The 17063-nt window shown below is 43.9% G+C and overlaps 1 protein-coding gene across 1 annotated transcript; it reads left to right on the top strand.

Annotated features, from left to right (window-relative positions):
• Positions 1 to 1399: 1399 nt before the first annotated feature.
• msantd2 (Myb/SANT DNA binding domain containing 2) lies at positions 1400 to 7648 on the top strand. The gene is made up of 4 exons (XM_032577325.1): positions 1400 to 2093; positions 2564 to 2819; positions 2920 to 2983; positions 3965 to 7648. The coding sequence occupies exons 1-4, from the start codon at positions 1662 to 1664 to the stop codon at positions 4854 to 4856; spliced, it is 1644 nt and encodes a 547-aa protein (XP_032433216.1). The 5' UTR covers positions 1400 to 1661; the 3' UTR covers positions 4857 to 7648.
• Positions 7649 to 17063: the final 9415 nt, after the last annotated feature.

A 17063-nucleotide genomic window follows, 5' to 3' on the forward strand; every position in this document is an offset into this window, starting at 1 on the left:
TGCTATAAACTTAGTGAATCTCTGGCAGTGCTGTTTACATTATATACATGTATAATAGGATACATTTATTGGCCAACTGATTTATTGACCAGTTGATTTCTGGGTGCCGATTTCCTTAATTTTGGGGGATCGTGATTGGCCGATACTTAGGTGAAGCCCATCTTATCCCCTAGTCTTATCTTTGTCAGCAAAAATTTAAAAAATCGGCCTCTGTCCTCTTCTGCTCTGCAGTGAGAGGTGTGACTGACAGACCAGGTCAGGTCTGCACATTTGCAGTTAACAATATTCACCCCACTGTTACCAACTCAGTGACTTTCTTGCTATATTTAGCAACATTTCAGACGGAAAAACAATTTATATCAGCCCAAATCAAAATGGGCTGATCAGGCTTTTTAAAGATCGGTAACCAGGGATCGGCTAGAAAACTGCAATCGGTGCAGCCCTGCACACATATTCATGACAGGCTTTGATTAAATAAATTTCTACTAAGTGTTACTCCAATAGCTAAAAATGTAATTTATACCAGTCTTTCTCCCCTGAGAATGTGGACCAGCACCGGTACTGGACTGATTCTGAGCCTTCAAATGATTTTAACATAACTTAGAAGTTGATGTAAAAAATAATGTTTGTTTAGCCACAAAATGATTATAATCAGCAGCAAACAACATATCCCCAGCTACAGCATAGAGCAGCTCATCAATGTAGCAGCTAAGTAGCCTGACGTAAAAACATTTTGCTAGACAATGTCAAACACTGAGAAGTTTTCATTATTGTTAACAAACATTATCAAACACGGCGTTTTGAAGCCAAAAATACCTCAGAAATATACAGAGATGAGAATCAACTCATTTAAAGTTTAAACTCAGTTTCACACAAACACAAAGAGCCGAGCATAAATGTTTGGCTGCTAAATTGGACCATTCCAGGTCGCTATCAAGCTGGCAGTCTTACAAATCTTTTACATTACATTACCAAGACACATTAAAACAAACCTTTATCTTGGCTTTTTTTCCTATTCTTCCTCTTTTTGCTATCTCCTTCTCTGAAGGATAAGTCCTTTTATGAGACATTGTTTTGCTTACTTAACTTCTGACCGGAACTTTGGACGTTTGGATGCAGCTCGTTACCGGCGAAGCGTGCAGTACCTACCGCGGCCACCAGGGGGCCCCGAAGAGCAATTTATTTATTTATTTCAATAAAATCAAGATTTCTACATACATTATCAAATATATATTATTGTAAAAACAAACCACTTCATAGTGAAATTGTGTGTGTTTGATATTATAATGACATAGAAATTATTACTAAAAAAATAAATAAAAAATCAGCTCCACTGAGGGGGCCCTTAGTGACCTTGGGGCCCTAAGCGGCTGCTTAGTTTGCATATGCCTTGGGCCGGCCTTTTTTTTATATGATTTAAATGTCGGACCATGAGAAGCATTATTTGTGTCTTTTTATGCACTTTAAATATCTGGTTTCAACTGGGTGTTTTATTGAAATCTTTTGAAATCCCCTATTGAATGTAGGTTTTAAATTAATAATTTTGAGAATATGAAGATTTTGACCGACAATGTGTCCTTGTTCACATCCTCATCATTTTCTCCGAGCCCCTCTAACGTAACATCTTCTTCCCGCCCCCTCCCCTTAGCAACAGAAGCAACATGGCGGCGTCCAGTAACGCGGAGCCCTCTCCGGAGATAGCGACACCATTAAAGATACCGAAAACCGAGGTGCCATCTCCCGAGTCCGAGGATTTGAGCGACAGCATCCAATACCACTCCAATCCTTCGACACCGAACCGCTTCTCGCCTCTGAACGTGGGTTCTGGAACCGCGGGCCGGACGGCGGCCTCATCCTCCTCCAACAGCTTCACCGCCTGCCGGGGGATGTCATGGACGCCGTCCGAGACAAACGCCCTCATCGCGGTGTGGGGCAACGAGAGGCTCACGGAGGCGCGGATGCAGCAGCTGGAGGTCGCGGGCACCGTGTTCTCCGGGAAGCCGCCCGGTCCTGCCATGTACGAGCGAGTGTCCAGAGCGCTGTCGGACCTGGGGTACGAGAGAACCCCGTCCCAGTGCAGGGAGAGGATGAAGGTAAGGAACCATGACAGCAAGATGTCACTGTCACGACTCCAACCTGTTACCATGACACCAAACTGGGTCCGCTGACTGCTTAGAGCCGTGTCACACTGGAGACATCTTTCATCACAGAACACCTCCTTAAAACCTGTTCTTATTTCTGGTAGTGGATCATGAACTGGGAAATATAAAGTGTTGCTTTATCTTACATATTATATAAATAAATCTTTAGGTATTTAGGCCCAGATGAGCCATCAGAGCGTCAGACGCTCTATAAGTGCATAATGTTTGCTAAATAGTGAGTTTTTTTATAATTTGGTCCAAGCTTTGTTACAAAGAAGATACTTACTATTGTATGCCTTCATTCACCTGTTCATTCATTTAGGTAGTAGAATTAAGATGCTACAGCTGCATAGATCAGTCAGCTGGGTGAGCGATGTGTCCTTTGAAAACTAAAATCCTCGCTGTTCCTCTGTCCCAAACAGACACTTAGGCGCTGCTACAGCCGTGTGAAGGAGCATGGGATCGGGAAGAGAAAGAGCAGCTACACCTTGGAGCAGCTGGAGAAGGTGTTCGGTCAGGGAGGCTGGGACTCTCAGAGCTGTGCCCCGGTGCTGATCAACAGCAGCGGGTTGTACCAGGAGATGGAGTCTGACGGCAGCACGCTGGAGGACTTCTCGCAGGAGGACTGGTGCAACCAGGTGCTGGACTCGGCCTTCCAGGAGGGAGACATGGACACCGGTGAGATCCGTTTCAATTTATGAAAAAGTAATTGTGACAAAATTGGATGGATGAAATTAATCCATTATTTTTGTATCCCATGTTTCTTCCTCTGGTTTAGAAGAACTACAGGTGCCTAAAAGCAGAGCTCTACAGATTCAAGCAGAATTGTATGAATTAACCCAGTAAGTTTTTTTTTTTCCAATAAAGCTTGTTTTTACATGACTGTAGTAAATTGCTGTTACATCTCCTCACTCTGAGAATCTGGGTTTTAAAATTTTACTGGATTCTTCAACCAAACTTCTCCAGGTTCAGTGTTTATAACTGTGCACTCACAGTAGCAGCACTTACGTTTTCTTACCATTTTTAAAATCTGCTCATCGGCAAAACTACAGTGTTCCAAAAGTGTTCGCGCCTCTTGAAAATACGAAGATATTTTGAACTTTTTCACTATTTGTCATGATGTGACCTCAAATTTCTATGTACTGATGAAGCGCAACTGATTTCCGTCATTTTGGAAGATCGGCAGCTTAGATGTGAACCAATCTTATCTGCCTCCGAACAGACAGATCCGCCCACCGAGTCACGTCTGTACGCGCGTGATTAACAATATTCACCTCGCTGTTGCCAACTTAGCTGTTTTTTGTCGTTATATTTAGTAGGAATCCATGACGTAGCGGCAGTAACATCGGCATGGGCCGATATTAGCAGTTTCTTAACCTACAGCAGAGAAACAGTGGTAAAGTCAGCAGCGTCATAAAAGCATTATTAATACTGGATATTGGCACAAAGTTTCATTTCGGTGCAGCCCTGATATTGAGCAACATTTTAGACAAAAAGAAATCAGCCAATATCAGAACCAACGGGTCAGGGTTTTTATAAGATCGGTGATTGGCTGGAAAACTGCAGTGGGTGCACCCTCTAATTTTAAGTGAAAGAGGAGCACACACCTGAAGAGAATAAATAAGAAATTTTTCTAAATATTTCTCAAATAAAATAAAAATAAAAAAATTTCAGAATGTTTATATTCAGCCCGTCTTTACTGCAGTACCCCCAAAGTAAATGCCCTAATTGGGTAATAAAGTTTAGCCGTGTGTAGTTTCCTCTCATTGTAATCACATATTTCTAAATCAGGCGGTTGCTACTGGTTCTGTGACTGTGTGCAGGAAAAGGGAGGCGATGCAGACGGTGATCCGCATCCTGGAGTCGGTGCAGCTGAACTGGGAGCATTTCCAGACGTGGACCGAGTTCTCCCGGCTGCACCTGTCCAACAAGCTGGCCATCTTTGGCGTGGGCTACAACACGCGCTGGCGCGACGACGTACGCTACCACTACGCCGAGATCAGCTCGCAGGTGCCGCTGGGCAAGCGGCTCCGGGAGTACTTCAACCCGGAGAAGCCGGAGGGCCGGGTCATCATGACCAAGGTCCAGAAGATGAACTGGAAGAACGTCTACTACAAGTTCCTGGACATCACCATCAGCGAGGCGCGCTGCCTGGAGCTCCACATGGAGGTGGACTGGATCCCCGTGTCGCGGCCGCCGCTGGCGAGCAGCAAAGGCTCGTCCCACTACCTCCTGCCCGGTTTCGTCCCCAAGACGCACGGCCTGTACGCCATCGGCTGCGAGGCCCTGCCGGCCTGCGACGCCGCTTGCACGCCGCCTCCTCTGGCCAACGACGAGGAGGACGACGACAGTAGCTCGCCCCGGCGGGAGGCGGAGAACGGGTCGGAGCGTGACGTCAGAACTGGGCCCGCCGTCACTTACTGCTACCTGGGCGTCGCCGAGGACAGGACCATCCAGCAGTGCCTCTCCCAGCACTTTCAGGGACCCGGGAAGCACTGCGTCTATGGGGAGCCGTCCGGCGTGACCCGCTTCCTGCAGGAGAACGGCGCCGGCGCTAGGACGGATCAGCATGGCGGAGACTCGCAGCAGCGCTGCGCCGTTTACGTGAAATTCATCGAGGTGGAGCTGGACTTCCTCTCGGCGGGCTCCCTGGTGGAATGCCTGGAAACGGCCGTCGGTTATTCCTTAAGGTTCAACAACAAGGAAACATCGTAACCACCACCCCGTCGGTTTACAGATGACTCTACAGCTCTGGTGGAGGCAGCATCAAGCTGCGGGATGCTCTTCTGGTTAAGCAGCTTAAAAAAAAAAAAGTAAAGAAAAGATTTTTTTTTTTTTTTTTTGTCTCTGGCTGTCATGGAAACAAGCGTTGACATGTAACGTTCATTTGTCGCTGAGGGATGTATTTACGTACGCATCACCAGTTAAAAGCTGCCCACCATAATAAGCTCACCAAGTTATTCAGAATACTAAATCCTTCAGTTTCGATGCAGAGTTTCATCAGAGTTCAAGTGTTCAAGCTGACGGAGTTTCTAAATGAACAACAGTTTCTGCCTCAGTATGATCTGCAGCACTGACAACAGCGCTTATTATTGAATATTGTGCACTAAGATTCTCCAGCTGCTTGTTAGGCTTTTTGTGACATGTCTGATCAGGGAGAGTAGGGCTGGAGGTCGGTATCTGTGTGTGTGCGCGCATGTGTGTGTGTGTGTTTGTGGGTGGGCGTTACGCTGCAGTATGCATCTGTCTACCTCATTAAGACGTAGCAAACCAAGCAGTGAGGGACCACAGCTGGATGTATTCAGAAACTGCCTTCACATGGACCGTTGGTTTGAGTCCACAGAGCATCTATGGGTAGAGGCGAAGTCATGCCTTATGTTTTGCACATGTGGCGGGTTTAGCAAGCAAGAGATGCTTCCACACAAACTACAGAACCGTCACTCCGCGGCCGGATGGCGTGAGCCGGCGTCTACGGAGCCGACTGTAGGCCCGGACGAGGAAGCAGGATTCACTGTTTTTTTGAGACAACGTCCAGCTCAGATTAAGATCTTCAATGTTTACGACGATAACTGATAACTTGTTACAGGCCAGGATTCCAGTAACCAATCGGTTCCCTGCGAGAGAATAAATAATAATATTAATAATAATAAAAAAACAAAAAGAAAACAGTTTTACACCCGACCAGAAACAACTTCCTCATGAAGTGTCTCTGGCGGATCGTTATGCAGCCTAGAATCGTCTTCTGCAAACGTCTGAATCACATAATGATCAGTTCACCCGTTTACCAGTTTACAGCCCCATTCTGAATCTGTAGACAAACCATTTCATTCCCATGTGCTAAGCTATTGTAAATCAGTTTCCTGTTATGGTAATAAATTAAGGAGGTAAATAACAATAAAACGGTTAAATGTCACATTTAAATTCATTTAATTAGATGTTTTGTGTTTCACAATAGAGCCATTTAGGAGTGCAGTCATTGCAGTTTTCTGGCCAATCACCAATCTCTTAAAAAGTCGCACCTGTTCGATAAGACTTTTTATTGGTTTTTAGGCCAAAGCCAATATTTTTTGTCTAAAATATAGCAAGAAGGTATCTGAGTTGGCAACAATGGGGTCACTGTTGTTAACTGCGAACGTACACGTCAGAGCAACAGAGGACAGTAGTTGAGTTTTAGACTTTTAGATAAGATCAGTTTCACATAGAAGCATCAGCCAATCCCTGATCTCCCAAAATGAAGGAAATCAGGGAGGATCAATCGGTGCACCCGTAGATCTATTGATTGAGTTTTGCATCCCTCCCCACAGTTTTTGTACATTAGGCCCCAAATCAACCATTAAAAATTTATGTAAGTTGTCGAAGGGAGTATTAAATAGAAGTGCACTAAAAAAAACGTACCTATATTTAGTGATTTCATGCAAAAGAATTGCCCGAATTGGCGGGTCAGGCATTTTAAATATCGTAGCTCGGCCAGAAAATGCAATCGGTGCACTCTGTGTATTAAAACACAAAATGACCAAAACTGTGCAGCAGCGACTTGCGACTGTGGATGAAGCTGGTTGAGATGTTTCCAACATTCCTAATAAACCAATTAAACATGAGTGCATTCACCAGGAATAAAAACATTTTTTAAATTATTTTATCTATTTAGAATATTAGTAATCTGATAGATTAAATTGTAAAATCCGGAGATTGTATTGACTTTATAGTAGATTAACATACTGGAACCATATAATGCAGACACTAAATGGTTAAACTTGTTCAAATAGTTCAGATTGATCTCTTGAAGAAGTGGGCAAAAATTAAAAAGAACATTTAAATCCAAAACAAAGCCTGCCCACGTGGAGGCGCTGTTGGGTCACATCTGTTCGGAAACCGCTAAATCCTCTCCTGCATCGTTTCTTGTTGCTCTGATGCACATGAACCTGCTGGGATTTGTTCACAGTTTAGTTTGCAGCAACTCAGACCCATCATCAAAAAAAAAAAAACCCGGTTCTGGTTCTGGTTTGGAAATACCTGCCAGTAGTTTGGAGCATCTCTTGCTGCAGCCGCTGGCTGGTTGGTGATGTAACGATGTAACATTTCAAATGCAGACAACAGGAAACGTTTGCTGTGTTCAGAAGCCGACCCGACAGCGCTGCGGCTCATTCAGGGCCCATAATAAAGCTGGACCCTTGAAAAGGATCTGCAGGTTACGTGCAATGAATGTGCCAGGAAGCGACTGCGGCACACAACAAAACGTGGCGTGTCCATATGAATCTATGTAATGTGAAATACCATATAGCTTATATAATATATATTTGAGAACATCGGTGTTCTTGAGCATTCCAGCTTTTGTGAAATTTATTTGTTTGGGACATCAAAGATATTAAAAAAAATGATATTTTTACCTCATTGATTTAATGCCATGTACTGTATGTGCTTGTTTCTAAGTCACCATGTTGTCTGTTTACATGTTTGAAGAACAATAAATGGGGAACTCTCTGTGGTTAGCCACATACTAAAAGTAACCGGTGTGTTATTTATTGACTTGTCACGATAAATTTTGCCGGACGATATGTTATTGCGATTATCAGAATTTTTGTTTTGGGGATATTTGCAAGTGATGTACTGACAGTGGCATAATTGGTGCAACTTCACCTCCTCAAAGAATAATAATTGTTCTTTACGAAACTAAAGTTGGACACTGGAACTGGAACAACAAATAAAACGGGGAGGAGGAATAAACACACACACAAAACCGAAACTGTAAAGAAAATTAATGATGAAATCTCTAGACGGAATTACTCTTCAAAAAATATTCATCAGAATGGAAATGATCAAGTCCATTTTAATTTATCATGTGATCAATTGCTTATTGCAGCAGCCTCAGTTACTTAACAAGGCTCCAGATGAATCTGATGTGTGACCTAAAATGTGAACCAGAGCATTCAAGAATCTGAACTGGGATCAGTTGACTGATAGCTTCTCAACAAAAGGCTGTGAATACAGAGGGCTCCCTGTCTGCAGTGGTGAGAGGACTACGTTGTGACAACATGAGAGGAGGCTCCCATGTTAGTCACAACACTACTACACGCTTAACCGTGTTTCACTGAAACTTTGTGTGACACAAAGTAGTGTATCACTATTTATCTGAAGGAAATTGACATGGTTTTCAAAATTGTTAACAAATTCACTTTGATGGAAAGGTAAGACTCAAGCTGTAATTCCGCCTTTTGGCCAGGAGATGGCCCTGTGTAGCTGTTGCAGAAGTTGCTTGGCCCAGACTGTTTAACAGCAATATAAAAGCCCAACAGAACCTGCAAATGGTTCCCTGCAGTAGTCTGATGTTGTAGGAACTGGAGAGAACGTGCAACATCAAGACTGAATGTTAATGGTGAATCCAGTCCAAAAGGTTTCCCTCTACTGGCCAGAATAGAAAACTTTATGGGACAGTATTAGGTGTGTCTGTCGTAGAATCACTACCTACTCATTAAACTGATGACACCCTGTGTGTTTGCCATTAAACACTTACAAAATAACTAAAGTAAATAAAATAACTAAAGTAAATAACTAAAGTAAATAACTAACAACGAGTCTCATCCACTCCATGACGTGCTGGCCGTATACAGGAGCGCCTTCAGCCAGAGACTCATTTGGCCAAAGTGCACCACAGAGCGCCACAGAAAGTCATTTCTGCCTGTTGCCATCAGGCTTTACAACGCCCAAGTCTGTGCTAATTGATTCAATTATTTTCTGCACTCATTTATAGGTTCTTTATTGATTAATACATATTGCATGTGATTGCTACATTATTTATTTATTTATTTGTTTATATCTAGTCATTTTGAACTATTCACTCTTTATTATTCACTCTCCGGTACCTATATATATTTTACGAACTTTGTATTTATCACCTAAGATTAAATAGCTTTCAACAAATAAGCAATTTCCCCTTGGGGTCAATAAAGTACATTCTATTCTATTCTATTCTATTCTATTCTATAGGAATGAAGAACAAAAATAAAATCCTGGAACCTTGAAAATCTCAGCTGTTCAGCCATTTGCCGATTCAGTGCTTTTAGAATCAAAGTAAGAAGAAACTTTACAATACTTAAAACCCACCTGCTGCCCTTAGAGTAAAAGTGCAAGCATATTTTGAAAGTTATTTTATTCCGACTCACAAAATTTTACTCACATTTTGTGAGCTTAGCTGGAGGTACCCAAATAAAATCCTGCTTGGAGTCCCATAAAGTGCTGGCCCTCATTCCAAGCTATGTAGATTGTAGGAGTTTAGTCAAAAAATTGGAACTCCATGATGTTGTTCTTCTGTTTCTTATGCAGACCACCTTTCTGAGGCCTACAGTGGTTCTGAGTCTGAAATTTGTTATTCCATTTGTATGTTTATTCCATTATCAGGTCCTGTTGAAACTAAGAATGCACAGAACCATTCTTTTTTTACTTCCGATACCGATACAGATATCTGAAGTTTCGTATTCGATCTGATACAGAAAAACAGTACTGAACTGATTCAAAACGTTTCTTTTTTTTTAAACAGACTTAAATGTACTGAATAACAAATTTATTTGATAACTCTGCATCTTTCGGCTCTTAATTACACCAATAGCTTCACAAGCTTGATAAAACATGCAAAAACAACAAAACTATCTGTAATTTGCTCAGTCCATGCAATTGGAGTACAACGGCCAATGTAAAGCAAATAATAAAGAAATTGAAGCTGACAAGAACAACAGGTTGACTACATTGGTCAAACATGGAAAAATAAACTTCAACAAATCTTCTTCCAGATGGTTCAGAAAGTGCAACTAGAAACTCTAAATATAATGTAAAATACATAATAGAGCCTGACGTTGCTCAGAGCACAAAGCATAGAACTAGCCTGAATGGATCTGATCGGGCACATCGTCACCGATACCCGATCTAGAATTTTTTTCAATATCGGGACTGTTATATATATTAATGTTGCATCTCTAGTTGAAAAATGCCTCCTCAAATCAACAGGCATGTTTTTCTGGCTTCTGCTTGAAAACTTCCAATTTAGAAAGAAGCACAGAGGCTGTTGGCAACAATACAACCGAATCTCATTCCCACATGAACCGGACTCTGCTACTTTGGATTTAATCACAGTATAACCCTTGTTGACCTCGCATAAATGAGCAGTCCACCTGTGTTAGCCTCAGCATTGTTGCTGAGGCAACAGAGTAACCCCAGAAAATGAAATAAGGAGGACTGACCACTTGGCCGAGCACAGGTCAGTCCATATTTTTCTATCAGGATGGTGAGCTCACCTTGGGAATTCACGTCAAGCTGAGTCCAGTCTGTTTGCTTTGCTTTTAAGCCTAAACCCCTTCACACATGGCAGAACAGGAACTGAACATTTTTCAAGGAGAGATGAGAGGAGAGGATCAGGATTTAGTTGTGAGGTTTTGGAAAATAGGCTTAGAGTTTAAAAAGCTTGTGACATGGCATTTAAACTAGATGAGTAGCATGTAAATATGCCTGTCTAGAATTTCTGTACAAGCAAATTCTTCTTCTTTTCAGTGACCAGTTTGGGTCAAAGCATGTCAGCAGGGAAATAAAATGTTATATCTGTAGTAGATTTAGCTTTTTTTGGTTGACATGGCACAAACATTTTCTCATTACTGCAACGTAGTTATATGACCTCTTAGCATTTATTTTAAAATATATTTTCTTCACTGTAAAAATATATGTGAATGCTGGAATTCTCTGCAGCATAGTAATTGATTTAACAAGTTGCAAATCAACAGAAGTACGGGTAACTATGGCTAGCTCTGCCAATGTTTATATTCCTGTGTTATTTATTTTTGCACCTAAATTTTCTTCAGTGTCAATAAAGTTGAGCAAACATTCAATTTACTTCATCACAAATAAATGTAGTGTAAATCAATTAAACTTTATATTTTTCTATATATTTTTTAATCATTATACACTTTAAAATGAAAGAGAAAAATAGACTGAAATGAAATAGTTTACAATGTAAAAATTGTTTTGCAAACTATTAAAGTAGGATTTGATGGTTTTTGTTTAAACCAGCCCACTTGTCACCAGAGCTGGGTAACTACTTTGCTTAGTTACATGATCAAAAAGACTTCATAGAGGGATCACATTTATGGAGGTACAGGTGAACCTGCTCTGCAAGAACTCCTTCCAAATAGAGTGAAAGGTGGAACATGCAATCTGCACCAACAGTGCATTGACTATGCATCTAACCATCTCTGCTGTCACTTTTAATTATGTCTAAAAGAAAAACTATTTAAAATAAGCAAACAACACCTAGCTTAGCCATGGGGACAAGTAGAGACTGGCGGCTTGCCTTGCTTATAAAACTCTGGGGGAATCCTGAACAAGCTCCCCAACCTTTGGTTCTCTACAGCTGATACCAGTTATTAATCAGCACCGTGACATGGTAGACGGTAACAAAAGGTTCTGAGGGCTCCAGTGGGGTCTGCCATGGCAAACGCTAATTTGAAGGTGGTGATTTTAAAAAATGATCTCCTTAAGTCGAAGAGAGGATTCTGTAGGTGTTATTCATATTTGCGAGACACAAAAGTTCAATAAATACCACGTTCAAGCACAAGGTGGCTCACAAGTGTTCTTGGCGCCACGTATCTTGGGCTGAAGGTCAAGGATCAATCTTTTAATTGCATCGTCAAATCTGTGGCACTACATGTTGGCAGAGATGACAACTGATCACCACCTGGTGGCGCTGACTGACCTGGTAAACCTGAACAGGTTGTGGAAGGGAGCTGGGGATGAGTGGTGGAGGAAACTGTTCGACTCCAAGATGATCTCTGTAATGCTGCGAGGAAAGTTGAGACATGGAATCAGAATGTCCCGTATTCAGGACCTCCACTGCAGAAGCTGTGGCCTGAAGTTCGACTTTCGGGGTGGGATGTCCTCGAGGACCCCCAAAGCAGCTGACAGTGGCCTGGCAGCCAGAAGGACTGTGGCTTCTGTAGTTGGAGTAACAAAAACTGGGGCATGGAAAGTGTTACACCAGCTGCAGCAGAACTAATGTGGCGTGTTGGAGTTTTTTTGGAAGAGAGAGTAAGAAGAATGGAGGTGGATGACAGAAAGTCCTTAACAAGGAATGACCAGAACCAACTAAGTCTGAGAATTTATTAACAAAAACACCCCAACTTTACACTCAAAACACGCCGTCAACAAATCTGCAGTGTCGCTTTGATTCCTTCATGTTTGAGAAATCCTTTAATCTCCATGGCAACCACTCAGCTGTTAAAACACCTGAGTGGACCCAGCCCTGCCTACAGGTCGCAGCTCCTCCTCAGAGCTGCAGCTTCCCAGTTTCTGCCTCACAGAGCAGCACTCCGCCTGCGACTCCCCCACTCAGCTCCTTCAGACTAGCCAGCAGCAATTAGCAAACAGCTGGTGGAGCTGCTGTGAAACTGATTCTGTGGCGGTTCTGAACATCATGGTCAGGTATAAGATGAATGTCTTCTGCGCTGAAGGGGTCGGAGGTTTAAAAAGAAACCTATAAACCTTCTATTCTCAGACCAAAAACCTTTTATTCACACAAATCCTGATCAGTGAAAATGTACCAACAAAAATCGGAAAAAGTCAAGGAATCAGACCACATTCCAGCGTTTCCTGTACGAGACAAAGAATGAGGAATTAAAGCCTGTTAGCAACTTTTATCACGGCTCCCTGCGAGGAACGTCCGGATTCCTCCGATTTAACAGACGTGCATAAAAACAGAAAACCAAGTTGACAGCAACACAGAAGAGACCAGCGACTGCAGCAGGAGATCTTAACTCTGAGGTTTGTCTTTTAGTTTGTTACAGGGCGAACGATGATTTAGGGGACAGGAGTGAAACTGTTCAGATGACTCGCTGCAGTACGCCTGCAGGTGTTTGATGGAGACAGAGAGAGAGCATGAGTACAGACGGAGAAACTCTGGACAGACCAGGTGAGGTCAGAGGTCAAGAGTCCAGGAGAGGAACCGGATCAAACCTGCAACATTCCTCACATCGACCCGATTAGAGGATCGGATTCACTTCAGACTTAAAATAAAAAACCGAAGAGAGAAACTAAAAGAATCTTTAATACTTTATTAAACAGAAAATAGAAATTACATTCATGTTAAAAAGTCGCATTAATTTCACTTTAAAAGCTTCATCTGAGAACCAACAGGAAAATAACTCGCACATCTGGCCTCTAACCAGAATCAGAACCAGGAGCATCAGAAAAAGTAAATAGCTTCTGGTTCTGACGAGAACCAGAACCGGATCATTCAGCTGAGACCTGGAGCAACAGAACCACCAACATTGAAACACCAAAATGATGAAACATCCATCAGTCAGACAGAAAATCCTGATTTACAATCAATCAATCAATTGAGTAATAAATCAACAAATTTATGGTTAATAAAAACATTTATTCTAACATGATTGGACTGCAGTGAACATTAAACTCGTCCCAGCAGGCAGGTCAGGATTTTGTTTCTGTTTACCCAGCAGGTAAATCACCTGACTGGAATAAACCTGAAAACATCCAGATTTTTATTAATATGTCAGATAAAAAAATGCAAAAAAATCTAAATTATTAATTATTCTGAAGCCACCTGGTGGAGAAAAGCTCAGATCAAAACAAACAATACTAGTAATAATAATAATAATAATAATAATAATAATAATAATAACAATAATAATCAATGATAAAAAATGTGAATTTGATTCTTCCGGTTTAAATTATTTTATCACCAGATTAAATGAGAAAATCTGATCAATGTGCGAGTGAGGAAGAGGAGGAGTGAGGAGGGGCGCAGGCTGCTCTACCTGGGCCTGCGGCGCCACGATCTGATTGGATGCTGGGAGAGACCAGTGTGTTCAAGTTGTGCTAAAAGCAGTTAGCCTGTCAGAAAGCTATGCTAGCCTAAAATAGCCTCAATGCTAAACATGTAGCAGCTAATGCTAATGTTAGCATTTATAATCACATTTCTACAGAAGTTCCATGAAATTGTGAAGATAAAAGGATAGAAAAACATTTTGAACCTGAAGAACAGATTAAAAATGATAAATATCTTTGTTATTTATTTACTACCTATTTTTACTATCGCTACAATATTTTTACTCCATCCATCCATCCATCCATCCATCCATCCATCCATCCATCCATCCATCCATCCATCTTAAAAAGGGAGGACCAGACTTCCCTCTCCCCAGCCACTTGTTCCAGTACCTCACCAGGGAGGCGTCCAGGAGGCATCCTGACCAGATGCCCAAGCCACCTCAATTGGCTCCTCTCGATGTGAAGGAGCAGCGGCTCTACTCTGACTCCCTCCCGGATGACTGAGCTTCTCACCCTATCTCTAAGGGAGAGCCCAGACAACCTACGGAGAAAACCCATTTCGGCCGCTTGTATCTGTGATCTCGTTCTATCGGTCATGACCCAAAGCTCATGACCATAGATGAGGGTGGGAACGTAGATCGACCGGTAAATCGAGAGCTTCGCTTTTTCACTCAGCTCTCTCTTCACCACGACAGACCGGTACAGCGCCCGCTTGACGGCAGACGCTGCGCCAATCCGCTTGTCGATCTCCAGCTCCCTTCTTCTTCCTCAATCGTGAACAAGATCTCGAGATACTTGAACTCCTCCACTTGGGGCAGGACACCTCCTACTCCCACCCCTCCACCCACGACCCGGAGAAGGCACTCTACCCTTTTTTGGCTGAAGACCATGGACTCAAATTTGGAGGCACTGATCCTCATCCCAGCCGCTTCACACTCGGCTGCAAACCGCTTCAGCGAGAGCTGCAGAACACGACCTGATGAAGCCAACAGGACCACATCATCCACAAAAAGCAGAGACGTGATCCTAAGGCCACCAAAAAGGATCCCCTCAACACCTTGGCTGGTCCAGTGTTGCACGACCAGGACGATAACCACATTGCTCTTCCTGAATCCGAGGTTCAACTATCCGATAGAACCTCCTCTCCAAGACCCCTGAATAGACCTTGCCAGGGAGGTTTAAGAGTGTGACACTCCTGTAATTGGAGCACACCCTCCGGTCCCCCTTTTTGAACAGGGGGACCACCACCCCAATCTGCCAATCCAGGGGACCTGCCCCCGATGTCCATGCAATATTGCAGAGTCGCGTCAGCCAACACGACCCTACAACATTCAGAGCCTTAAGGAACTCCGGACGAATCTCATCCACCCCCGGGGACCTCGTCCCCAGAGATTGAAGAGCCCAACCCAGAGTCCCCAGGCTCAGCTTCCTCAATGGAAGGCCCTCCGATTTTCCGCCTCCTGGTGCTCCCTCCGATTCTCCCTCGACGACTCCAGGTGGTCCCAGGGCTCCCTCGACGCCTCCAGGTGGTCCCAGGGCTCCCTCGACGCCTCCAGGTGGTCCCAGGGCTCCCTCGACGACTCCAGGTGGTCTCAGAGCTCCCTCGACGACTCCAGGTGGTCTCAGAGCTCCCTCGACGCCTCCAGGTGGTCCCAGGGCTCCCTCGACGCCTCCAGGTGGTCCCAGGGCTCCCCCGTCGCCTCCAGGTGGTCCCAGGGCTCCCTCGTCGCCTCCAGGTGGTCCCAGGGCTCCCTCGTCGCATCCAGGTGGTCCCAGGGCTCCCTCGTCGCCTCCAGGTGGTCCCAGGGCTCCCTCGACGACTCCAGGTGGTCCCAGGGCTCCCTTGTCGCCTCCAGGTGGTCCCAGGGCTCCCTCGACGCCTCCAGGTGGTCCCAGGGCTCCCTCGTCGCCTCCAGGTGGTCCCAGAGCTCCCTCGTCGCCTCCAGGTGGTCCCAGGGCTCCCTCGTCGCCTCCAGGTGGTCCGGCCCCTGCGCCGACATTGTCCGCCGGACCGGCCTTCAGGGATTCGCCTCCTGCGCCACCAACGTTGCCCCCTTTGCATGATGGATGGATAGTTTTGGCCCCACTTGGAGAACATTCAATCCCCATGAAGACAGAAGAGCCAAGGCTGGGTTCCCGAAGCTGCGGCAGCGGTTTGACGCCCCCTATACCTTCTGGGCTAATTTACCCACCGACCTGCAGCTTAGGGAGCCCAGAAACACCTTCCTGAGCAGATGGATTACCACAGCAAGGGGCAGCCATCTTGCTATGGCAATCCACATTTTAGAAAATTAAAGAAATGTTTTAATCACACCTTAGCAGAATATAGAGACCAATTAACTAAAGTCGTGATTTTAGACTGTGGCAGGAAGCCGGAGTACCCGGAGAGAAACCTGCAAACAGGAAACTACTTTTTGAAGAGAGGGGGCAAAGGTCAACTAGACAAGCCAAATAAACCAACAGTCATTTTTTTGGACTCTGGGATGAAGCCGGAGAGAACCCACTAATGCACTTGGAGAAAATGCAAACCCCATAAAGACAGAAGAACCCAGGCAGGAATTCAGACCCAGGCAAATGTCTTATTCAAAGAAAAGAAAAGAAATGTTTTAATCACACCTAAGCAAAATTTAGAAACCAATTAACTAAACAGTCTCAATTTCAGACTGTGGCAGGAAGCCGGAGCACCCGGAGAGAAACCTGCAAACAGGAAACCTGTCAAATCTTTTTACCTTTCAATCTAATAATTTAATTTAACTGAACACATCAGGATAAGTGTTCAGTCCCAGTCAGATTTCTCCAGCCTCAAATGGTCAATAATGATTTGTTCTGGGATTTTTTTATCTTCCGAATTTGTTATTTTTAGCTCCTCTCCAAAAGATCCTTGATCATGTTGAAGAGGAGGGGCTGGAGAAACTGTAACGTCAGGTGTGACTTCATTTCTTACCTTTTCCCACAGACATCTGCCGGTTGTTCCTTGCCGTTGAAACGCCTTTCCAAAACTAGTTGCTGCCGTCGTCCAGACAGACCTGGGACACACTTTGGTCTGCTACCTCCTCCTTAGCCGACATCGCCACTTTTGCAAGGTCCCAATGAATC

This window comes from Xiphophorus hellerii, chromosome 11 (genome assembly GCF_003331165.1).
Source record: "Xiphophorus hellerii strain 12219 chromosome 11, Xiphophorus_hellerii-4.1, whole genome shotgun sequence".
Lineage (NCBI taxonomy): Eukaryota > Metazoa > Chordata > Actinopteri > Cyprinodontiformes > Poeciliidae > Xiphophorus > Xiphophorus hellerii.